Raw genomic sequence first — 22,792 nt, 5'->3', positions numbered from 1 at the left:
AAAGGGTAGCTAGGTGGCACAGTGGATAGATCTCTCGGCCTAGAGGCAGGAAGATTCATCTTCCAGAGTTCAAATCCAGCTTCAGTCACTAATTAGCTATGTGACTCTGGTTCAGTTCTTAACTCTGTTTGCTTTAGTTTTCTCCTGTAAAACCAACTGGAAAAGGAAATGCAAACCACTCCAGTATCTTTGCTAAGAAGACCCCAGATGGGGTCCCAGAAAGTTGTATACAACTGAAATGACCAAACAATGGCATTGTGTACAAAGCCCTATGCCCATGTTGGTGAACCTATGGCATGTGTGCCAGAGGGGACCTCTCCCCTCTACCTCTAGCTTATTTTATACATGAGGAAACTGAAGTAAATATGGTTACATAACTGACTTGGGGCCACACATTTGGTACATATTAGAGGCTGCATTTAAATTCAGGTTTATCTAACTCCAGACCTAGAATTCTATCTGCTCTACCACCTAGTTTCCAAGGCTGTGTGTGCTGGGCATAAAATATCCCATTAATTTATTTTAGGTGAAGATATTTTTTAGCCATGCAAGGACCATCAGTGTAGACAATAGAGATGTTTCATATATAGAATAAAAGTCTTTAGGGAGGCCATGATAGCTGACCTCAAGTATGACCTCAGAGGGTCAGAACTAGACATTTAGGTGATTAGACGAGAAAACTCTTGGGCAGTGGCAATATGTTTGATTAAAGCCTCAATGGGAGAAAAAAATCTCATACCTGAGCATTCTAGATGTAGAATGGACTTCCTCAAGAGGACATGAATTTCCCTTAGATATAAGTTGCAAAGAAGAGGGTGGATTACCCTTTGTTGGAAATATTGTAGAAGGGTTTTTTTTTTGGGGGGGGGAAGAGGGACAGATATTGGTTAGACTAGATGACTCCTGGGATCCCTTCCAACTTTTTTAGCTTTTGTAAATGATTTTGTTTTGTCACAAGTGGAATATGGACTTGTTAGAGAACAACTGTGTTTTGAAATAAAGTTCTTATTAATGTACTCTATATCAGGATAGAATATTGGTTTTTGTTTTTGTTTTGATGAGGATGGGAAGAGGCATCTTTTTTTGTGCTTAAAAACAACCTATCATCTGTTAAATTATATTCTTTAAAAATATGCTTTTAATGAAGAATCCTGTATTTTAGATAAAACTGGTTTTTAAACTAGCACAGATGCTATAAATATTTAGTTTTGGGTAGCAGGAGACAGATTATACCCTTCTTAAATCTAGTTAAGAATTGTCTAGTCGTAGTAGCCTGAATTTCCAACTCTTCTCTTATATATGGAGAAAATTAACTTCATGCCATGATTCCATCTTAGACTTTCTCAGTATTATGAAGAGATTGTACTGAGTATTGGGAAAAGTATTGAATTCAGAGTTAGAAGACTTGGCTTTCTGTTTCTCTTATAGCTGTTATTTTTGGGCATGCTGCTTTATCTCATAAAGTATAGAAATTACATAACTAAAACTTTCATTAAACAGGTGGCTTTTTTTTTTAAATCCTTGATGTTACTTCCAGATAATGATATTTACTTTTTTCTTTAAAATTTATATCCCTATAAAGTCACACATGTACGTATAACATACATATAGCACATTAATCCTTATGATAATCAGTGAGTTGTATGTGTATTATATGTATTATATGTTTGTTTTGCATGGTTAATTATTATTAATACATATTTAATATTAATTAATACATTATCAACAAATTTAAAGAGCAACATTAATGTTGAGTATTATTTTCCAGAATTATGATTTTAGGCTTATATTAAAAATTATTAAAAGTATTTACTTCTAGTGAACAATACTATTAAATTATTAAAAAATCACATGAAGCTTTTAACTGAGTTAATTTTTTTCTGAGTTAAAAATTACTGAGTTAAAAATTTTAACTGAGTTAATAATTATTTGCCCTGTGTATTTAGGTAGTTTTAGTTGTTTGTGCCCTATTCTGTGTAGAATAATGGAAGGATTCTTCTTTTCTACTTTATAAGTTATATAGTAATCTGATTTTAGATATGGAAAGACACTTCAAGACCATCTAATCTAGTCTCATTATAAAGATAAGAAAACTGAGCTTCATAGAGAAGATATAACTTACTGAGGATAACCAACTAGTTGGCAGCAGATAAGAGATAGAACTCTGGTGATTGAACATGCAGTTCAGAATTGGCTTTAAGTGTCTCTTTCTTCTAAACAACACAGTCCTTTAAGAATCATAAAATTTAAAATTAGAAATGGCTTTGTAGATTTCATTTTATAGATGAGGAAACCGAGGTCCAAAGTATTAAATAATTTACCTATGGTCATATAGCTAGCTACCAAGCAATAAAACCTAGCTTCAGACCCTAGTCCTCCAATTCCAGTCAGCTGTTCAGTATATTCTGATGCTCCTCAATTATTTAAACCTTTTCAAGCCTCATGGCACATCTGTGTTGCTTATTCTTCATTTCTAGGAAAGGAAAGCTGATCAATAAATCCATTTGTAGGACTTGGACAATTAATTTTTCAAAAAAAAGATTTGGCCAGATTAAAATAATGAAGATAGTATTTTTTTTTATCTACTCGCTAGCAGTTGACTGAATTTTTTTTTAACATCTCTTCCAAATGCTACTTTTTAAAAAAGCTCTCAAAATTAATTTCCTAACCTATTTTGTCTTCTGTTTATCTTAAAAGCTGGTGGCTCTCTTCCATACAGCTTGCAAACTGCAGAGAAACAACTTTGGCTCCACTCTTATTTTCAGTAAGTACCAGTTTTATAATGTTTCTCCACATTAAAGATGATGACAGCAACTGGCATTTTATATAGTACTCTGAAGTTTGAAAATTGCTTTAAGAATATGATCTCAATTGGGCTTTACAATGACCTTGTACAATAAATACTTTTGGTATAATTGTCCCTATTTTAGTGATGAATAGAATGAGGTTTAGAAAGACCATGATTTGCCTCATGATGCAACCAGAGACAGGATTTGCATCTATTTCTTTCCCAATCCAATTCCAACACTTTTTATTATACCACTTTTTGAAAAGAAATACAGGCTGTAGTTAATTTGGAGGACACTGAGGCCCAGAAGGGATAAAGTGATTTGCCTTAAAGAAACACAGCTACGTGGTGGCAGTAGAAAGACTACGACTTGGTCACACTGCCTATGCATTGTGAAGGTCTTTCTCTTGTATTTCAGACATAAATAAGTTAAAAATTTCTGATTTTTTCCCCCCATGAAATCTTGTACACCTCATTCTGATTTAGGAGTCAATCTTAGTGTGGATTCTTGGATTTAGAATGGTTTCTGCAATATGTCTTGTGTGACTGTGTTTCCCAAGTATTGAGATTTCATTTCTTTGATTCCTGCCATTCTATATATTCTATATTGTTTGATTTGTATTATATGCATCTGACATTGAGACTTAAGCCCATTTGGCATTGGTTCATGGAAAACTAACATATACCTTTCCTTTCACCAGCAAATGGTCAGCAGAAACATCAGGCCGTAGCCATGCCATGCCTCACATTAAGACTTATATGAGACTGTCTCCAGACTTTGCAAAGATGGCGTGGTTTCTCGTCACAAGGTAAATAGCGCTTAAATTCCTTATGAAAGAAATGTTTATTTTTTTAATGTAGTTAGAGGGGTTAGATAAACATGCGAAGACCTCTGTGAACTGGGTAGTGAAAAGAACTAGGAAAATGGTATATACAATAATTGTTAGAGAATAAATGAAAAGAACAGAAAAGCTATATAATTGTACTGATTCCTCTTGGTCCCTAAGAAGAGATGAAGGAATGTATCATTGACCTTTTTTTTTTGGAGAATTAGATTAATGTTTTGGTCTTTTAGGTCAGATTGTTCTTTTTTTTTTTTTTGCTTTTGAATTTATTTAGTCAATTTACAAAATTATTCCTTGGTTACAAGAATCACATTATTTCCCTCCTTCCCCTCCCCCCACCCTAACTGCAGCTGACTTGCAATTTCGTTGGGTATTACCTGTGTCCTTAATCAGAACCTATTTCCATGTTGTTGATGTTTTAATTAGGATGTTCATTTAGAGTCTACATACCCAACTATATCCCCTCGACCCATGTATTCAAGCAGTTTTTCTTCTGTGTTTCTACTCCCACAGTTTTTCCTCTGAATGTGGATATTTTTTCTCGTAGATCCCTCCAAGTTGTTCAGGATCACTGCATTGCCACTAATGGAGAAATCCATTACATTAGATTGTACCACAGTGTATCAGTCTCTGTGTACAATGTTCTGGTTCTGCTCCTCTCATTCTGCATCAATTCCTGGAGGTCATTCCAGTTCCCATGGAATTCCTCCACTTTATTATTCCTTTTAGCACAATAGTATTCCATCACCAACATGTACCAAATCTTGTTCAGTCATTCCCCAATTGAAGGGCATCCCCTCATTTTCCAATTTTTTGCCACCACAAAGAACATAGCTATGAATATTCTTGTACAAGTCTTTTTCTTTATTATCTCTTTGGGGTTCAAATCCAGCAGTGCTATGGCTGGATTAAAGGGCAGACATTCTTTTATCGCCCTTTGGGCATAGTTCCAAATTGCCCTCCAGAATGGTTGGATCAATTCACAACTCCACCAGCAATGCATTAATGTCCTGACTCTGCCACATCCCCTCCAGCATTCATTACTTTCCTTTGCTGTAATGTTAGCCAATCTGCTAGGTGTGAGGTGATACCTCAGAGTTGTTTTGATTTGCATTTCTCTGATTATAAAAGATTTAGAACACTTTTTCATGTGCTTATTAATAGTTTTGATTTCTTTAACTGAAAATTGCCTATTCATGTCCTTTGCCCATTCATCAATTGGAGAATGGCTTGATTTTTTGTACAATTGGTTTAGCTCTTTATAAATTTGAGTAATTAGACCTTTGTCAGAGGTTTTTGTAATGAAGATTGTTTCCCAATTTGTTGCTTCCCTTCTAATTTTGGTTGCATTAGTTTTGTTTGTACAAAAATTTTTTAATTTAATGTAATTGAAATTATTGATTTTATATTTTGTGATTTTTTTCTAGCTCTTGCTTGGTTTTAAAGTCTTTCCTTTACCAAAGATCTGACATGTATACTATTCTGTGTTCATCTAATTTACTTATAGTTTCCTTCTTTATATTCAAGTCATTCACCCATTCTTAGCCAGTACCAAATTGTTTTGATGACCACTGCTTTATAGTATAATTTGAGATCTGGGACTGCAAGACCTCCTTCCTTTGCATTTTTTTCATAATCTCCCTGGATATCCTTGATCCTTTGTTCTTCTAAATGAACTTTGTAATTTTTTTTTTCTAATTCAGTAAAAAACTTTTTTGGTAGTTTAATGGGTATGGCACTAAATAAGTAAATTAATTTGGGTAGGATTGTCGTTTTAATTATGTTAACTCGTCCTATCCATGAGCAGTCAATGTTTTTCCAATTGTTTAGATCTAGTTTTAACTGTGTGGAGAGTATTTTGTAGTTGTGTTTATATAGTTCCTATGTTTGTCTCGGCAGATAGATTCCCAAGTATTTTCTATAGTCTAGGGTGAGTTTAAATGGGATTTCTCTTTCTAATTCTTGCTGCTGAGATGTGTTGGAAATATATAGAAATGTTGATGACTTATGTGGGTTTATTTTGTATCCTGCAACTTTGCTAAAGTTGTTGATTAGTTCCACTAGCCTTTTTGTTGATTCTCTAGGATTCTTTAAGTAGACCATATCATCTGCAAAGAGTGATAGCTTGGTCTCCTCATTGCCAATTTTAATACCTTCAATTTCTTTTCCTTCTCTAATTGCTACTGCTATTGTTTCTAGTACAATGTTAAATAATAGGGGTGATAATGGGCATCCTTGTTTCACTCCTGATCTTATTGGGAATGCATCCAGTTTATCCCCATTGCAGATGATGGTTTTAGATATATACTGTTTATTATTTTTAGGAAAGGCCCTTCTATTCCTAGACTTTCTAGTGTTTTCAATAGGAACGAGTGTTGTATTTTGTCAAAGGCTTTTTCAGCATCTATTGAGATAATGATGTGATTTTTTTGTCTGTTTTCTTGTTGATATGATCAATTGTGTGGCTGGTTTTCCTAATATTGAACCATTCTTGCATTCCTGGTATGAATCCTACCTGGTCATAGTGCGTAACACTTGTGATCACTTGCTGGAGTCTTTTTGCTAGTTTTCTATTTAAGATTTTGGCATCTATATTCATTAAGGAGATGGGTCTATAGTTTTCTTTCTCTGTTTTTGACCTACCTGGCTTTGTAATCAGTACCATATTTGTGTTGTAAAAGGAATTTGGTAGAACTCCTTCTTTGCTTATTCTGTCAAATAGTATGTATAATATTGGAATGAGTTGTTCTTTGAATGTTTGATAAAATTCATTTGTGAATCCATCTGGACTTGGGGATTTTTTCTTAGGGAGTTCTTTTAATAGCTTGTTCAATTTCTTTTTCTGATATGAGGTTGTTTAGGTAGTATATTTATTCTTTCGTTAGTCTAGACAATTTTTTTTGGTAAATATTCATATCACCTAGATTGCCAATTTATTGCCACATATTTGGGCATAATAAATTTTAATGATTTCATTAATTTCCTCTTCATTAGAGGTGAGGTTTCCCTTTTCATCTTGGATACTGTCAATTTGGGTTTCTTTTTTCCTTTTTTTATTTAGATTGACTAATACTTTGTCTATATTATTTGTTTTTTCAAAGTACCAGCTTCTAGTGTTATTTATTAAATCAATAGTTCTTTGATTTTCAATTTTATTAAGTTCCCCTTTGATTTTTAGGATCTCTAATTTACTCTTCATCTGAGGATTTTTAATTTGTTCACTTTCCAGTTTTTTAATTTGCATGCCCAACTCATTGACCTCTGCCCTCTCTAATTTGTTAATATATGAACTCAAAGATATGAATTTCCCCCTGAGTATTGCTTTGGCTGCATCACAGATTTTTAAAGGATGTCTCATCATTGTCATTTTCTTCAATGAAGTTATTAATTGTTTCTATAATTTGTTCTTTAACAGATTTTGGAGAATCATATTGTTTAATTTCCAATTAATTTTTGATTTGCCTCTCCATGTACCCTTACTAATTATTATTTTCCTTATATTGTGATCTCAGAAGGTTGCATTTATTATTTCTGCTCTTTTGCACTTGTTTGCAATGTTTTTATGCCCTAACACATGGTCAGTCTTTGTGAATGTACCATGTACTCCTGAAAAGAAGGTGTATTACTTTTTGTCCCTATTTATTTTTCTCCACATATTTACTAACTCTAATTTTTCTAACATTTCATTCACTTCTCTTACCTTTTTATTATTTATGTTTTGGTTTGATTTAGCTAGATCTGATAGAGGAAGGTTCAGGTCTCCCACTAGTATAGTTTTTCTATCTATTTCATCCTTGCGCTCCACTAGTTTCTCCTTTAGAAATTTGGAAGCTATGCCATTTGGTGCATATATATTGAGTACTGATATTTCCTCATTGTCTATACTGCCTTTTATCATGATGTAAGTACCTTCCCTATCTCTTTTAACTAGATCTATTTTTACTTTGGCTTTGTCAGATATCATGATTGCAACTCCTGCCTTCTTTTTATCAATTGATGCCCAATAGATTTGGCTCCATCCTCCTACTTTTACCCTATGTGTATCTACTTTCCTCATTTGTGTTTCTTGTTGACAGCATAGGATAGGGTTTTGGATTATAATCCACTCTGCTATTTTCTTGCATTTTATGGGTGAGTTCATCCATTCACATTCAGAGTTATGATTACCAGCTATGTATTTTCCAGCATTTTGATTTCTACTCCTATTACTGCCTTTTCTTCTTTCACTATTTCCTTCTACACTGTTTTGTTTTTAATCAGTCCCCCTAATTCTCACCCTTATTTTATTTCCCTTTCTACCCCCCTCTCCTCTTATTCCCCCCTTATTTTCTTTATAGTCTTTTTAAACTTCCCTCCTCCCCCTCCCTTATACTTTTTCCCTCCCCACCAGTCTGTTTGTTACACTTTTAGTTCCCTATAGAGTGCAAATCAATTCTCTGCCCCAATGTATTTGATTGTTCTTCCCTCTTTGAGTCTATTTCAATGCACATAAGAATTGAGTATTTCCTATCTTGAACTTCTTTACCCATCCAGTATATTGATGTTCTCCCTCCTCCCACCATGAGCTTCTTTGTGACATATAAATTCACCCGCTTTTGTTTCTTTTCTCATTTCATTTAGTATTAACCTCTTTTTTTAGCTCTAGTTGTATATATGTATATATACACACATATATGTATTTATGCATACATATATCTATATACATATTTATGTCTTAGCATTTCATCCTGTACAGTTTATCACTGTTCCCTCTAAGTGTAATTCTTCTAGCTACACAGGTGATAATAACAATTTTTAAGAGTTGCCAATTACCTCTTTTCTTATAGGGATACATATAATTTTAATTTATTGGGTCTCTTAAAAAAACTTTTTTTTCCTTCATTTTAAATTATCTTTTGATGATTCTCTTGAGTTCTGTGCTTGGGCATCAGATTTTCTGTTCAGGTCTGGTCTTTTCTTTACAAATGCTTAGAATTCTTCTATTTTCTTAAATGACCATACTTTACCCTATAAAAATATATAGTCAGTTTTGCTGGGTAGTTGATTCTTGGTTGTAGACCTAGTTCCCTTGCTTTCCAGAATATCATATTCCATGCCTTTCAGTCCTTCAGTGTAGACATAGTTAGATCCTGTGTTATCTTCACTGTGGTTCCATGGTATCTGAATGACTTCTTCTTGGCAGCTTGTAATATTTTTTCTATGGTCTGATAGTTCTTGAATTTGGCTATAACATTTCTAGGTGTTGTCAGTTGGGGATTAAATACAGGAGGTGATCTGTGGAATCTTTCAGTCTCCACTTTTCCCACTTGTTCAAGAATATTGAGGCAGTTTTCTTGGATAATTTCCTGATGTCCAGGCTTTTTCTTTTGTTGTGGTCTTCTGGTAGACCAATGATTCTTAAATTGTCTCTCCTGGAACAATTTTCTACATCTTCTGGGTTTTTTTGTTTGTTTATTTTTTCATTTGAATTAGTTTATATAGTCAATTTAGGATATTATTCCTTGGTTACAATAATCACATTATTTCCCTCTCTTCCCTCCACCTACCCTTCCCACAGCTGACACGTAAGAAATTTTCTGTTTTGTGAATGAAGTGCTTCATATTTTCCTTGATTTTTTTTATTCTTTTGATTTTGTTTTAGTGTCCTGCCTTGTAAAATTGTTTGTTTCTAGTTGTTGCATTCTGTTTCTTAAAAACTGGATTTCATCCCTGGTTCTTTGGTCATCCTCCTTTTGGTCTGATTTTCTTTGCAGGTCATCTTTCATCTTCTTTGCCACATGTTTCATTTTCTTTACTTCATCTTTCTTCTCCTTTGCCTCATCTTTCATCTTCTTTGCCTCATCTTTCATCTCCTCTGCCTCATTTTCAAGCTGATTGATTTTTGGCTTTCAAGACACTATTTTCTTGTTTTAGTTCAAGTGCCTCTATTTTCAGATGACTTCGTTTTTAAGTTCTTTTCCCAGTTGTCCTCAGCCTATCTTATTTGTGTTTTGAATTGTATTTTGAGTTCTTCCAGAGCCTATATCCAATTCACTGGAGTTGGTTTTTTTGCTTGGAGTTCCCTCATCCTTCTCTGTTCCATTTGCTCTTTGTTCACTGCCTGTATAGAAACCTCCGATTGTATTTTTTTCTTTTTCTTTTGTTTGCTCATAGTTACCCCTTCTTTACTCCCTGCTGTTGCCTTAGCTCTTGCTCCTCTCTCTCTCTTTTTTTGTGGTTTTGGACTTTTTTTTCTGCCTTCTCTCTTGAAGTTTGTCAGTAAATCTCCCAGTGCAGTCTGTGGGGTAGGCTTGTTGGAGCTTGAGCTTCCCTACCCTCTGGAGGCTCTGATGGGGTTAAGTCCAGCAGTCTGTAGGGGAGGGGTGTTGGATCTTGAGCTTCCCTGCCCTCTGGAAGCTTTGATGGGATTAAGTCCAGCTTGCTTGCTGGATATGCCCTGAGGCCAAAACCTTGGGGGTGGGGGCAATAAGAAGTGTCTCTGCTGCTGCAACTATGCCTCCTGCTCTGAGCTCTGTGTTTCTTCTCTAACTGCTTCCCCATTGCCTGTTTTGGATGCTCTGAGTGAGCCTGGCACAGCTTTGCCCGCAAGGTACTCCCTCCAGACCATCTCCTTTGCCCACCCAGATGGTCCAGCTGCTGCTGGAGGCTTAGTGTTCTAGCTTGGAGAGGAGTCCCAGGACCTTCCTTGTTCCTTCCCATTAAACCCGAGTGTTGTTGAATTCTGGCTTTTGTGGGCATACCTTTTATGTTGAGGCCAGTGGAGGAGGGTTCCTTGGCTCTGTCTTGTTGCTAGGTTTGATTTTCAGTCCCCTAGGTGGATTTAGTTTGTAATCGGTAAGGAAGGGTTTTCAGAGGTCTGAACTTTTGCTGCCTTTACACCACCTTCTTGACTCCTATATTGGTGAAATAGTTCTTGCTTACTTAGTTTATTTCTTTGTTACAAAGTGAGGCTTCTTAGGAATGGAATGGGAGTAATGATGAGCATATAGAATGAAGGACATCCAGAATAACTAAGATGTAAAAACAAGGCATCAATGTAACTATTTAAAAATTAAAGACATCCTCTTTAAAATGTCCTACCTGATATTTGTCCTAAGATAAAGAAGAAATAAGCTCTTTTGGAAAGATCTGGCATGTTTTAAATGAAGATGTCCCTACCTTGCAATGTCATCAACTACATCTCACATTTTTACCTTGATTCTTATGTAAAAAAACCTTCTCATGAAACAGCATGAAGCAAGCAAATATCTTATCAAAATAAGTAAGTCTTTTACCTACTACCATGATAGAGATTTCAAGCAGGTGATGATGCTTTGTGCTTTCCCAGTATGACTTGTAGCAATGTCTGTGTAGAGATGTTTCACTCAGTACTACTTTCAGAGTCAAGTAAAAAAGAACTTTGTATGTTTTTTGCTTATGCTTCTAGTTGGGTGTTTTGGTGTGCTTTATCTACATTTTTTTTCTCTTTAATTGATCATTTTCATAAGCTGTCTTTTAATTAGATTATGTCTCTTGACTGATTTCCACAATTCAGTGGCTACTGGCTGATGGGATGGATTGTCCAAATACATATCTTGCACACTTTTCCTCCAAAACTTTAATTGTATTTAACAGTTGTTTTCTAAGATCTTTGAGTCTGTAATGCAAAATCAGATCATTGGGCTTCTGTGGGCAGTAACAGGCAACATAAATATTCTTTATAGTCTCCATTTCAGAATAGCTTCATGCATATAATTCACTGCTATGGGCTTCTTTCTGACTGGACACAGTTGTATTTCATCTCAAGATCACAGTACCAAATTGTTTTGATGATTACCACTTTGTAGTATAATTTGAGATCTGGAACTGTGAGGCCTCTTTCTTCACATTTTTTTTCATTAATTCCCTGGACATTCTTGTCCTTCTGTTCCTCTAGGTGGATTCTGTTGTTATTTTTTTCTAGCTCTATAAAATATTTTTGGGTAGTTTGATTGTAATAGCACTGAATAAGTAAGTTAATTTAGGTAAAATTGTCATTTTTTATCATATTGGCTCAATTCCAATTGTTCAGATCTGACTTTATTTGTTTGAAAAGGGTTTTGTAATTGTGTTTATATATTTTCTCAGTTTGTCTTGACAGGTACATTCCCAGATATTTTGTACTCTCCACAATTATTTTATTTTTTTTATTTTCTCGGAATTATTTTTATTATTTTTTAATTTTAAATGGATTTTTTTGTATCTCTTTGTTGTTGAGCTTTACTTGTTTTATGTAGAAATGCTGTGGTTTATGCATTTATTTTAGATCCTGCAACATTACTAAAGTTGTTAATTATTTTGACTAGTTTTTTAGTTGATTCCCTAGGATTTTCCGAGTATGCCATCATGTCATCTGCAAAGAGTGATAGTTTTGTTTCCTTGTTGCTTTCATCTCAATGCTATAAGCGAGTATTTCCTTTTTTTCTGTGTTAGTAAAATTATTTCTATTATTTTTTAATATTTTACTTTTTCACATTACATAATTTTTTAAACATTACTTAAAAAAATTTTTTTAAACCCTTATCTTCCATCTTAAATTCAATACTATTTATTGGTTCCAAGGCAGAAAAGTGTTGAGGGCTAAGCAATGGGGAGGTCATGTGACTTACCCAGGGTCATACAGTGAGGCCTTGTCAGATGAGATTTGAAGCCAGGACCTCCCACCTCTAGGCCTGACTTTCAAGCCACTGAACCACCTAGATTCCCCCTAACATTTATTTCTTTTTTAGTTTGAGTTCCAAACTCTCTCTGTTCCCTGCCTCTCCCTCCCACCCTCCCAACCCCCATGTTAATCAGTCTGATAGATTTAACTTGTGTAATTTACATATTTTTCCATATTAGTAATTTTGTTGAAGAGATCTCATTTAAAATAAATGAAGAAGTGAAATATAGTATGTTTAAGTTGTGTTTTCAGACTCTATCCAGAGGGCAGATGACATTTTTCATCATGAGTCTGGGATTGTGTTAGATCACTGCATTACTGAGTATAATTAGATCATTCACAGTTATTCATCAAGAAATATTGCTGTCACTGTCTACAGTTTTCTTCCGGTTCTGCTCTCTTCACTTTTCATTAGTTCATGTAAGTCTTTCCAGATTTTTCTGAAACCATCCTGTATAGCTAGCATTTCTAATACAATATTGAATGATAATAGTGGTAATGGACATCCTTGCTTCACCCTCATTTTATTGGGAATACTTCTATATTATATATAGATGATGTTTGATGATAGTATTAGATCACTATTACAATAGGAATTAGTATTATATTTTGTAAAAAGCTTTTTCTGCTTCTAGTGAGATATTATAATTTTTATTTTTTTAATTGATGTGGTCAGTTATGCTGAGAGTTTTTCTAATATTGAACCAGTTCTGCATTCCTGATATAAATTCCACTTGGACATATTGTATAATTTTTGTGATATATTGCTGAAATTCCTTGCTAGTATATTTATTTAAATTTTTTGCATCAATTTTCATTAGGGAAATTAGACTGTTGAGTTTCTCTGTTTCAGGTATCCATACCATATTTGGGTCATGAAAGGAATTTGATAGTCCTCCATCTTTGCTCATTTAGTCACAAAGCCAGCATTTGAACCTAGATCATCTTAATTCCAAACCCAGCATCCTTTCCACTCTTCTATACTCTAGAGTTAGGAGTCAAAACATCCACAGAGAGAAATAGATCAGGAGGAAGTGAGTATTCCAAACATAGGAGTTATCTGTAGTGGTACAGAGGAAGAATGCTCAATGTACACAAGGAATACATTCCTTTTTACCTGAAATTTAAAGAAAGTGAGGGAGGAACATTGTGAGATAAGTTTGGAGCTATATTTATATGTATGTTCACTGCCAATTTGAGGATCCCTGCCAGAGGAACAACAAAAGCAGAGTACCTTGTTCTTTCTGTTAAATCTCTTCCCTACAATTTGCATTTCACTTCAATTGTACATAAAACAGCATTTTAAGTGTAAAATGCCAGATACCCTTTTAAAGACTCCTTTTGAAAGAAATTATTACATCCTAATTTATGTTTGTAAACAGATAAATTGTAAGCATATGGCACATGTATGCTTTTGATACAGAGGAAGAAGAACGCTGAATGTGTTCAAGGATTATACTCAAGCTTATCTGGAATTTAGAAGTGAGGAGATTATTATGAGATATCTGGACATGTAGAATGGAGCCACATTTGGAGGTGTATTAAATGCCAACTGAAGACTTTGTGCCAGGGGACCTTGCTTTCTGCTGTAAATATATTCTCTGAAATTTGCACATGTCTTTGCATATTTATATATATATATATATAAATATATGGAAATATCCATCTGATTTTCTAGGTATGTTGAAGTATTGACATATATATGTATACATTCATGCATATACCAATATAAACCATATATATTAGTATAATCCTTTCATAGAGGTAAGATGTTTGTAAGATAAGTATGTCCAAACATTATATAAACTATGTCATAGAAACAACTGTAGTTTTTTACTAACTGTATGTGTGTGTATAGATAGAATGATAGGTAGATCATCTATACAATTTTTGGTTATGCTTAGTGCATTTCATACTTGAAGGCATGGGTTATATTGCTATTCAGAAGGAAATGTAATATGGAAATATTTAGCACCAAAAACTGTGCCCAACAGCTATAAAACTATGCATATCATTTGACTAAGAAATACCACCTGTAGATCTGTACTCCAGAGATGAAAGAAAGGAGAAATGGTCTCGTGTGTATAAAGACTTTTACAACAGCTCTTGTGGCAAAGAATTAGAAATTGAGGGTGGATGTCCATCAATTAGGAAGTGGCTGAAAAAAAGCTGTAATGTGTGATTTTGATGGAATATTTTTCTCTATTTAAGAAATTATAAGCAGGATGCTTTCAGAAAAACTTGGAAACATGTATATGAACTGATACAAAGTGAAATTAGCAGATCCCAGGAGAATATGTACACAGTAACAGTAGTATTGTACAATGATGACTTGTGAATGATTTGGCTGTTCTGATCAACAGTTTCAAAGGATTAATGATGAAAAATGCTATATACCTCTAGAGTATATACTGATATAGTATGTTTGCAGATTGAAGTATACTTTTGAAACTTTATTTTTTTATGTTTTCTTTTGCAACATGGCTAATATGGAAATGTTTTGCATGATGTGCACATGTTTAATTTATAATAAAATGCTTTCCTTAAGGATGGTTGAGGAGAGTGAGGGAGAATGAAAGAATTTGGAACTCAGAATTTAAAACAAATGTTAAAATTTTTCTTTTATATGAAATTGAGGGGGGAGAAATGAAAAAAGAATCAGCATCAATACCAATTAAGTTTTCTTATACTTTCATTTACTCTTAATTAATAGAAAATGGGATGATCAGAACTTACATAATTGAGTTTCTCTCTGTGTAGAGCAGAGATTTCCCAGGGGAAAAAAAGAAATTTCTATCTACTTGAAAAGTAAATCAGAATAGAGCTATGACTAGGCCATTAATTTCTGACTCCTAGTCTGAACTCAGACTATTAGGCAATTCTGTGTGACTCAATAATGTCACTTGGTGTCAATAGCTACTAATTAAAGTACAATAGACTAAAAATGATGAATTTTGGTAGAAAACCATATCCCTAAATTAATGAGAGATACTGTTTCTCTAGAGACAGTTTTAAGACAAGTTGCTTTTTTTTTTTCATAAACATATGTAAAGTGGTAGCTATATTAAAGAGAATTTCCTGAGATCACCCCTATCCTGTTGCTGTCCCCCTCTAGTCTCCTATTTTCATTCTCCCCATTCCAGACATACTGTCTTCTTAGCTTTGCTACTCTGACTTAGAGATGAGCTGTCTTTTATTGATGAGTGAGTGGATGAAAACTCACCCAACTCATTGTAATTAGTCATGCTTCACATTCCATCTATCCATTTACCAGAAAACCAGGGCCTACCCAGTGTAGGCATCTTGTCATCTGACCTGCTTTCCTTGAGTGTGAATTCCCCTCACTGCCCCTGTTTTCCATCTCTTCCTTTGGGACCAATAACAGAGTCACTACTATAGTTGTTCCTGGAAAGATGTAACAGTTGACTGCCTCATGGTTCCAGTCAGTCCTTGTGACACTCCAGGTGAAAACTCCCTTTCCTGGCCCCCATTCCTTAAAAAAAAAAAATTTAATTAGCTTGTTACATTGAAACACCCAATAAACTCCCTCTTTGCTCCCCTTATTAGATAAGGCATCATTTGACAAAAAGAAATAATATGCATATATAAAACTATGTCTTATTTATCAGTTCATTCATCTATATTGTATTTTCATATTAGAATGAAATTTTACTTGAGGATATTTTTCCCTCCTAACTATCCCTAGTTCCTAATATATATTAGTATATGTAATATAGTAGTATTAATAAATATTTGAAATATTTATAACAAATTCATAAATGCTTGTTCATTCATAGTATTGCTGATAAAAACAAAAACAACAACAACAAAAACCTCTTTTGGTCTTCAATTCAAATGTGGCCTTAGACACTTCCTAGCTATATGACACTGGGCAAATCACTTAACCTCTATTGCCTTCTCCTTATCACTTGTCTGCTTTGGAGCCAATACATAGTATTGATTCTAAGATGGAAGGTAGGGATTTTTTTAGAAAATAAAACTCTTTTGAAAGGCTGTGATTTTGTGATGGGTACTATAAAATATTTCTACTTAATATTAGATTAGAAGGTACTACAGAAAGGAGAAAGGGCCTTAAGATACGGGTCTTGAGAATGGAACATGATTTAGCATCCTTGTGGAACAATTCAGAAATTGGGACTGTCATGGCCTACATAATGATCCTTATAAGAATACATGTTTGATTCGTTCACTACAGAGAACAGGATAGGTAAGTAGAAACAATGAAAGGATGACAGTGTCAATGGGCAGAGCCCTAAGTAGGGTAACCAAATGGGACTTTGTGTCAATTGCCCAAAAGTTTCAAGGTCTCCAAATTATCAGCCTTCACCTCTTTGCTGAATTCCAGTCTTACAACCCCCTTTGCCTATTGAACATTTCCAATTGGATGGCTGATAGACATTTTCAAGTCAACATGTCCAAAACTAAACCCATTATCTTTCTCCCAAAATTACACCTCTTTTCAATTCCCTATTATTATTGAGGTGTGCAGACTTAGTGTCATCCGTCATTCTTTCCTGTCTCTCATCTCCTTCCTCTTCTCCAATAATGAATCAGTGGTTAAGTCTTATCTTTCTACCTTTATAACTTGTCTCCTATATGTCCCCCATTCCCCCTTCCTCTGACAGCTACCATCCTAGAATGAAGCTGCATGACCTCCCCTCTAGACCGCTGCACTAGGCTGCCGATTGGTCTGTGTGCCTTACGACTCTCTGTACACCATCCCCTCCTTTCCTCAGCTCTCACACTGACCTCCCCTAAATATAGGTCTGGCCAGGTCACCTCCTTCATTCGACAAGCTCCAGTGGTCTCCATTACCTCCAGCATCACCCACAAACTCCTCTGTTTGACTTTTCAGTCACTTCATCTGCCTCTTCCTACCTTTCCAATCTTTTACTTTTCTCTCTATACTCTTATGATCCAATAACACTGACCTTGTTGTTCACCCAACATACTCCATCTCTTGACCTCAGACATTTCCACTGACTGTCCTCTGTGCCTGGAATGCTCTTCTTCCTCTGGCCTCTTGTCTTCCTTCGAGTCTCAGCTAATGTTCTGCCTTCTTAAAGACTCCTTTTTAGTCTTCTTTAATTTTAGTGCCTTCTCTCTGAGATTACCCTCAATTCAATTTATCATATATATATGTATATATATATATATCTTATTTTACAAAGTTGGGTTTTTTCCTTTTATTTTATTTAATAAAAACCTTATTCTCTGTCTTAAAAGCATTACTAAATATAAGTTTCAAGGCAGAAGAGAGGTACTGCTAGCCATTTGGTGTAAAGTGACTTGCCCAGAGTCACCCAGCTAGGAAGTGTCTGAAGTCATACTTAAATCTAGTAGCTCCTGCCTCCAGGCCTACCTTTCTATCCACTGAGTCACCTATTGCTCCTTGCCTTTTTTTTTTTGGTATCCCTAGCACTTTGCACAGGGCATGGTGCATAGTATATACACTTGTTTACTGACTTGCCAGTCCCTTTCCTTCCCCTTCGCTGGATATATGAGAATAGATTCACTAGATCATTTGATGTGGTGTCAATACTTCAGACTTCAGGTTTTATTTTTTTTTTTTAATTTTTGTCAGTAATAATGAACAGCCACAGAGTAGAATCAGAAAGAGAAGATAACAGACTTTGGCTAGAGTTTGTGGGGGAATGGGGTGAAGGCTCAGTAGTGCAGAGGAGAGAGGGCTGGGCCTGAAATCAGGAGGATTCATTTTCCCAAGTTCAGATCTGGCCTCAGACATTTACTAACTGTGTGACCCTTGGCAAGTTACTTAACCCTGTTTGCCTCAGTTTCCTTGTCTATCATGAGCTGGAGAAGGAAATGGCAAACTCCTCCAATATCTTTGCCAAGTAAACCCCAGATGGCATCATGACCAACTATACCCAGTTGAAGCAACTGAATAATAATGAAGAGTTGAGGATGAAGAAAATAGCAATAGGAAGATAGAAGGGCATTGGATTTTGAGGGAATAATGTGATTATTGTTGCAATGACTGTTCATGGGGGTAAGAAGGCACTGGGAAGCCAGAAGTAAACTGATGGACTTTAGGGATCATGAGACATGGTATTTGTAATCATGATTGAAATGTATTTCTTACTCTCATTAAGCTGCAATCACTCTCTTCATCTCAAAACAAATCTACTTGAGTGTAAAGTTATTGGAAGAATGTGAGAGAGAATTTATTTGGTTTTGGATGTGACCTGGTTGGTTCAGGTAGTACTTATAATGCAAGTCACTGATTTTGGGGAGTAAAACTATTAAGTATATATAAATCCACCAAGGACTAAACATTTACTCATTATCTACTTTATATGGAGTCTTTCAATGGAGGAAGAGTCCAGATTTTGTTAGCATATGATTCCTGTTCTCATGCAGCTTGCAGCCTTATATAATAAGTGTGGTATAAAAATGTATGTCTTAATATTCTTCTTGTGTGAGGAATTCTTCTAAGAGGAAAAGATGAGAAGGAAGATCATTCCAGACTTAAGAGATGACAAGTGGAAAGGCAAAGAAATGGGAGAAACAGCTAGACATAAACATAGAGAATGGCAAGGGGAGACTAATATATAATGAAGCTGGAAAAGTAGGTTAGAGGGATGCTGTAGAGAACTTTAAAAAAACAGAGTTTATGTTTTGTCCCAGAGGCAATAGGGACTTACTAGATTTCCTTTGAGTTACTAGGTAGCACAGTAGATGGTACAGCAGGCCTGGAGTTAGAAAGACCTGAACTCAAATTCAGCTTCATCACTGGGCAAGTCATTTAACCCTTTTATCCTCAGTTTCCTCATCTGTAAAGTCATTAGTTCTATCCCAACAAATGTCAGTGAAACCTGCGAGGTCAAATTATTCTGAGGAATGTCTTTCATCTTGTTTGTTGCATTTGTAGATGGACAATTGAGACTATAAGTTTTATTGCTATCTCCATATTACTAGACTTCTCATCTGATATTGTTCTGACTTATTCTATGCCTGTCACTCTTTATGGTATCATACTGGGCAGCTTTTTGAGGGGGAATTTTTTCTTTTCAGTAAAAAAACCTTCAAGAGAATCTCAAGACTTCACACAAATTCTAAATTGTTTTCCTATGTCCTGTTTGCAAATATTTATCTAGTTTTTTCACATTAATGGTATTATTAGTTTTCCATCTCTGCCTAATCTCTACCAGCTTTTGAAACCAGGGTCATGCTCACCTAGTACAATACTGTCTTTTTCTGTTTTTAAAAACAGAAATAGTAGAGGTATTATAGACCATTTGATTAAAATTTGTCTCTTAATTCTGCTGTTCCTGGCACAATTTATGTGAAAGATCATTACTGGCTTGTTTAATTTCTCCTACTAAGAGTGGTTTCTCTATGTTCTCTGTTTTCAATCCAAATATTTTATATTTTCATAAATTTCTATCCTTTATATTCCTCATTTTGTTAGCATCTATCTGTATACAGCTTTCCACTTGATCATTTTCTTTATTTATTCTTTGTTCATTTAGACCATCCCCTTCTCATTTTTGACTTGGGAAATTTAATTTTCCTCTTTCCTTTTTGATTAAGTTTCCTAATAGGCAATTCATTTTATAATTATTTTAAATGGTTTTTTTAAGCTTTGTTTTATTGATTTAATTGTATTCTTATTTTCTATTTCAATAATTTCTCCTTTAATTTCTCTCCTTAAATGATTCTTAATTTTTGTTTTGTACTTTCTTTTGATATCTATACCTATCTTATTTCTACTTTTATCTTTTTAATATAAATGCTAAGCATTATGAATTTGGTGTTTTTAGTATTTGTTATCTTGAATAACTTGCTACTATATTTAATATTTTCTATAAATCATTACTATTTCTAATATTTTATTCTATAATCCCAGCAATATTCAACAAGTTATTTTTAATCTGTTTAAAGCCATAATATTTCCTTGTTACTTAGTAATTTTATTACTTTGTAATTTGGAAAGATATCCAACAATCTCCCCTTTCTGAATTATCATTTCTTTTTGTACAAGAATATGTATATTTCCCACTTTTCTATGTACTTCTGTTAAATCTAGTGTTTTTCATCACTCATTTTAAATGTATGGTTTCTTTTTAGTTAACCTTTGTTATTTAATAAAGTACAGAATATATGTTGTATACAAAGTATAATTATAGAAAATATATAAAATGGTCTTTTCTGTTAAAATGTTGGCATTATTGAGTTTCTATTTAATTTTTGTGCAATTCACCTAATTTTTCTTATACAGATTTAGTTGATCTTCCATTTGGTATGTACATATTTAACATTCTCTCAATATCAGTAGTACTTTTAAAATCCCTTTGTTTTTATCCCTTGTTGCTTTCTAATTTGAATATAGCTTTGCAGTATTTTTGAAACCAGATTTTCAGAAATTTTCTGAAGAATGGTAGTGTTCAGTGTACCCTTTCATCTTAAATCTATTAGTATCTTTTCTTTACCAAGTATATTTCTGTCTGTCACCCACAGTGTAGGTTGTGACTCTTTATCCATTTAGTAACTTCTAAAATTTTCTCTTTTATAGGGAAATTCAATTTGTGAATATTCCATGTTGTTAGGTGTAATTTCCTTCTCTTATGTATTTTGTCAAATTACTTTTTCTGAAGGAAACATCTTTATTTCACAAATTTTAATCTTTAACAGTCATATATGAATAAAACACTAAGCATAGATTCTATATTTTAAACTGTATCTCTTGAATTTATGCTCTAGAATTTGTGAAATTAGAATCTTTTTCATATCCCCTTCCAGTTTGAATAACTATAGTAACACTGAGGCAGCAAAACAAAACAAAACAAAAAAAACCCAAAAAACCTTTTGACCAAAACCAGAGGTTTGCCTTTTCTTGATCAAAGGACATCTTTTTTATTTCCTCTGTTTCATTGCTACAAAGCATATTAGGGTCAAGAAGCATTTTATCAGAATACTAGATAGCATTAGAAAATAACTGGTCTAGAATATGAAAGAAAGAGGTAAGTTAATGATAGATAATACTTGAGGTTTCTGGTCTTATTGGCTAAAGGAATGTTTGTGTCAATGGCATAGAGAAATCTCAAGACATCATTAGTTGTGTGGGAAAGATGATAGAATTGGTTTTGTACATATTGAATCTGAAGTTTGCATGCCCACTAAGCAGGATAAAAAATAATTAAAAGTATCATCACTAACAATGCTATTATTGCTTTCAGTATGCTTAGAAGGCCTAGAAGAGAATTGTTTTTAGAGATAATTCATGTGTGACAGCAAAGGTCATTTTTGGGGATGGATAATTTTAGGGTTGTGATGAAATCTAAATTAATTTTTGGTCACCAGGGAATATCCCAAATAAAATACCCAAGTCAGTTGGAAATTTATGGTGATTTTAATTAATATAGAGGAAAGGAATTAAGAAATGAGAGAGAGAGAGAGAGAGAGAAAGAGAGAGAGAGAGAGAGAGAACGAACTCTGGTTTCTAGTTAGAATTTCTAAGTCCCAGCCAGGGGAAGAAAGTCTCAAGAAGTTTGGGCCTTTCCTGGAGGCTTCATGCCTCCAGAAAGACGGGGTCACTGAGTTAGCTTTTCACTCACCAAAGGTGACAGTCTTAAGTCTGGATGTTGGTCTTCCAGTCGCTTGTATTCGAAATGTCTGAACGAATGTATATTCTCAAAATGAATGTCCCAATCTGAACTTTTCATCCTCTTTTATAGATCTTTTACTCTTGTGTCCCCTCCTCTAAATTTTCATGTCTACCAATCACATCAGATGTTTTTCTCTAGGACTGCCCATTCTTTAGTTCTCATCTTCTTTGGTTAGATTATATCGTTTTGAGTTACTTAACACTTCTTTAAGTTCACCTTTTGTTAGTTACTTAACCTTTTTGTGATTAATTTACCTTTTATAGTTACTTAACACCTTTTTGTAGTAATATCTAAAGATAGATTGTAGCTTAAAGTTCTAGCTTCACTTTAAAGTAAGAGCTAAGTATTGTAGTAGAGGCATGGAGAGAACTTGTAAACCAAGATGCAAGACACTGGGGACCTAATGTGGAGACTTATCTGTCAATCAAAAGAAGGAGTTTCCAAAACAGAATGTTCCCAGGATTTGGCAGTTAAGTTGACCAGAAGGAGGGATCTGGACTTGGAGTCACTCTCTCTCCCTGGAGGTTAAACCTGGCTGAAAGACCCTTGTGGGGCTGACTTGGTTTTTGGGATTCTCTGGCTTTGGACAGTTGAAGTTGACAAAAAGGAGAAACTTGGCTTTTGAGTTGGTGGTCTATTTGAGAGTTGAGCTGGCCAGAAGAAATTGAGAGACTTTGAACTTTGTTTTTCTCTGGGGTTGAAGCTGAGAAAAGAGACAAGCCAGGCTGAAGGAGAGATTTTGAACTTTGTTTCTCTCTGGGCTAAGCTGAGAGACCTTGCTGATTTTTGAAGAAGAAGAAAGAAGATTTAAAAGCTGTTGTCCTCCACC

The 22,792-nt window shown here is 34.5% G+C and overlaps 1 protein-coding gene and 1 pseudogene across 11 annotated transcripts in view; one reads left to right on the top strand and one right to left on the bottom strand.

Moving 5' to 3' along the window:
- TDP1 (tyrosyl-DNA phosphodiesterase 1) overlaps window positions 1-22,792 on the top strand; it is a 200,728-nt gene that overhangs the window by 74,567 nt on the left and 103,369 nt on the right. For all 11 annotated transcript variants that reach the window (XM_007472638.3, XM_001366434.4, XM_007472639.2 and 8 more), the window contains 2 exons: window positions 2,698-2,764; window positions 3,490-3,597. In XM_007472638.3, coding sequence (XP_007472700.2) covers window positions 2,698-2,764; window positions 3,490-3,597 — 175 coding nt within the window. The remainder of the gene's footprint in view (window positions 1-2,697; window positions 2,765-3,489; window positions 3,598-22,792) is intronic.
- Window positions 10,710-22,020, bottom strand: LOC130453768 (NADH dehydrogenase (ubiquinone) complex I, assembly factor 6-like; annotated as a pseudogene).

Source organism: Monodelphis domestica, chromosome 1, assembly GCF_027887165.1.
Source record: "Monodelphis domestica isolate mMonDom1 chromosome 1, mMonDom1.pri, whole genome shotgun sequence".
Classification (NCBI taxonomy): domain Eukaryota; kingdom Metazoa; phylum Chordata; class Mammalia; order Didelphimorphia; family Didelphidae; genus Monodelphis; species Monodelphis domestica.
The sequence above is the reverse complement of the archived record's forward strand: the minus strand, read 5'-3'. Positions and strand labels throughout refer to the sequence as shown.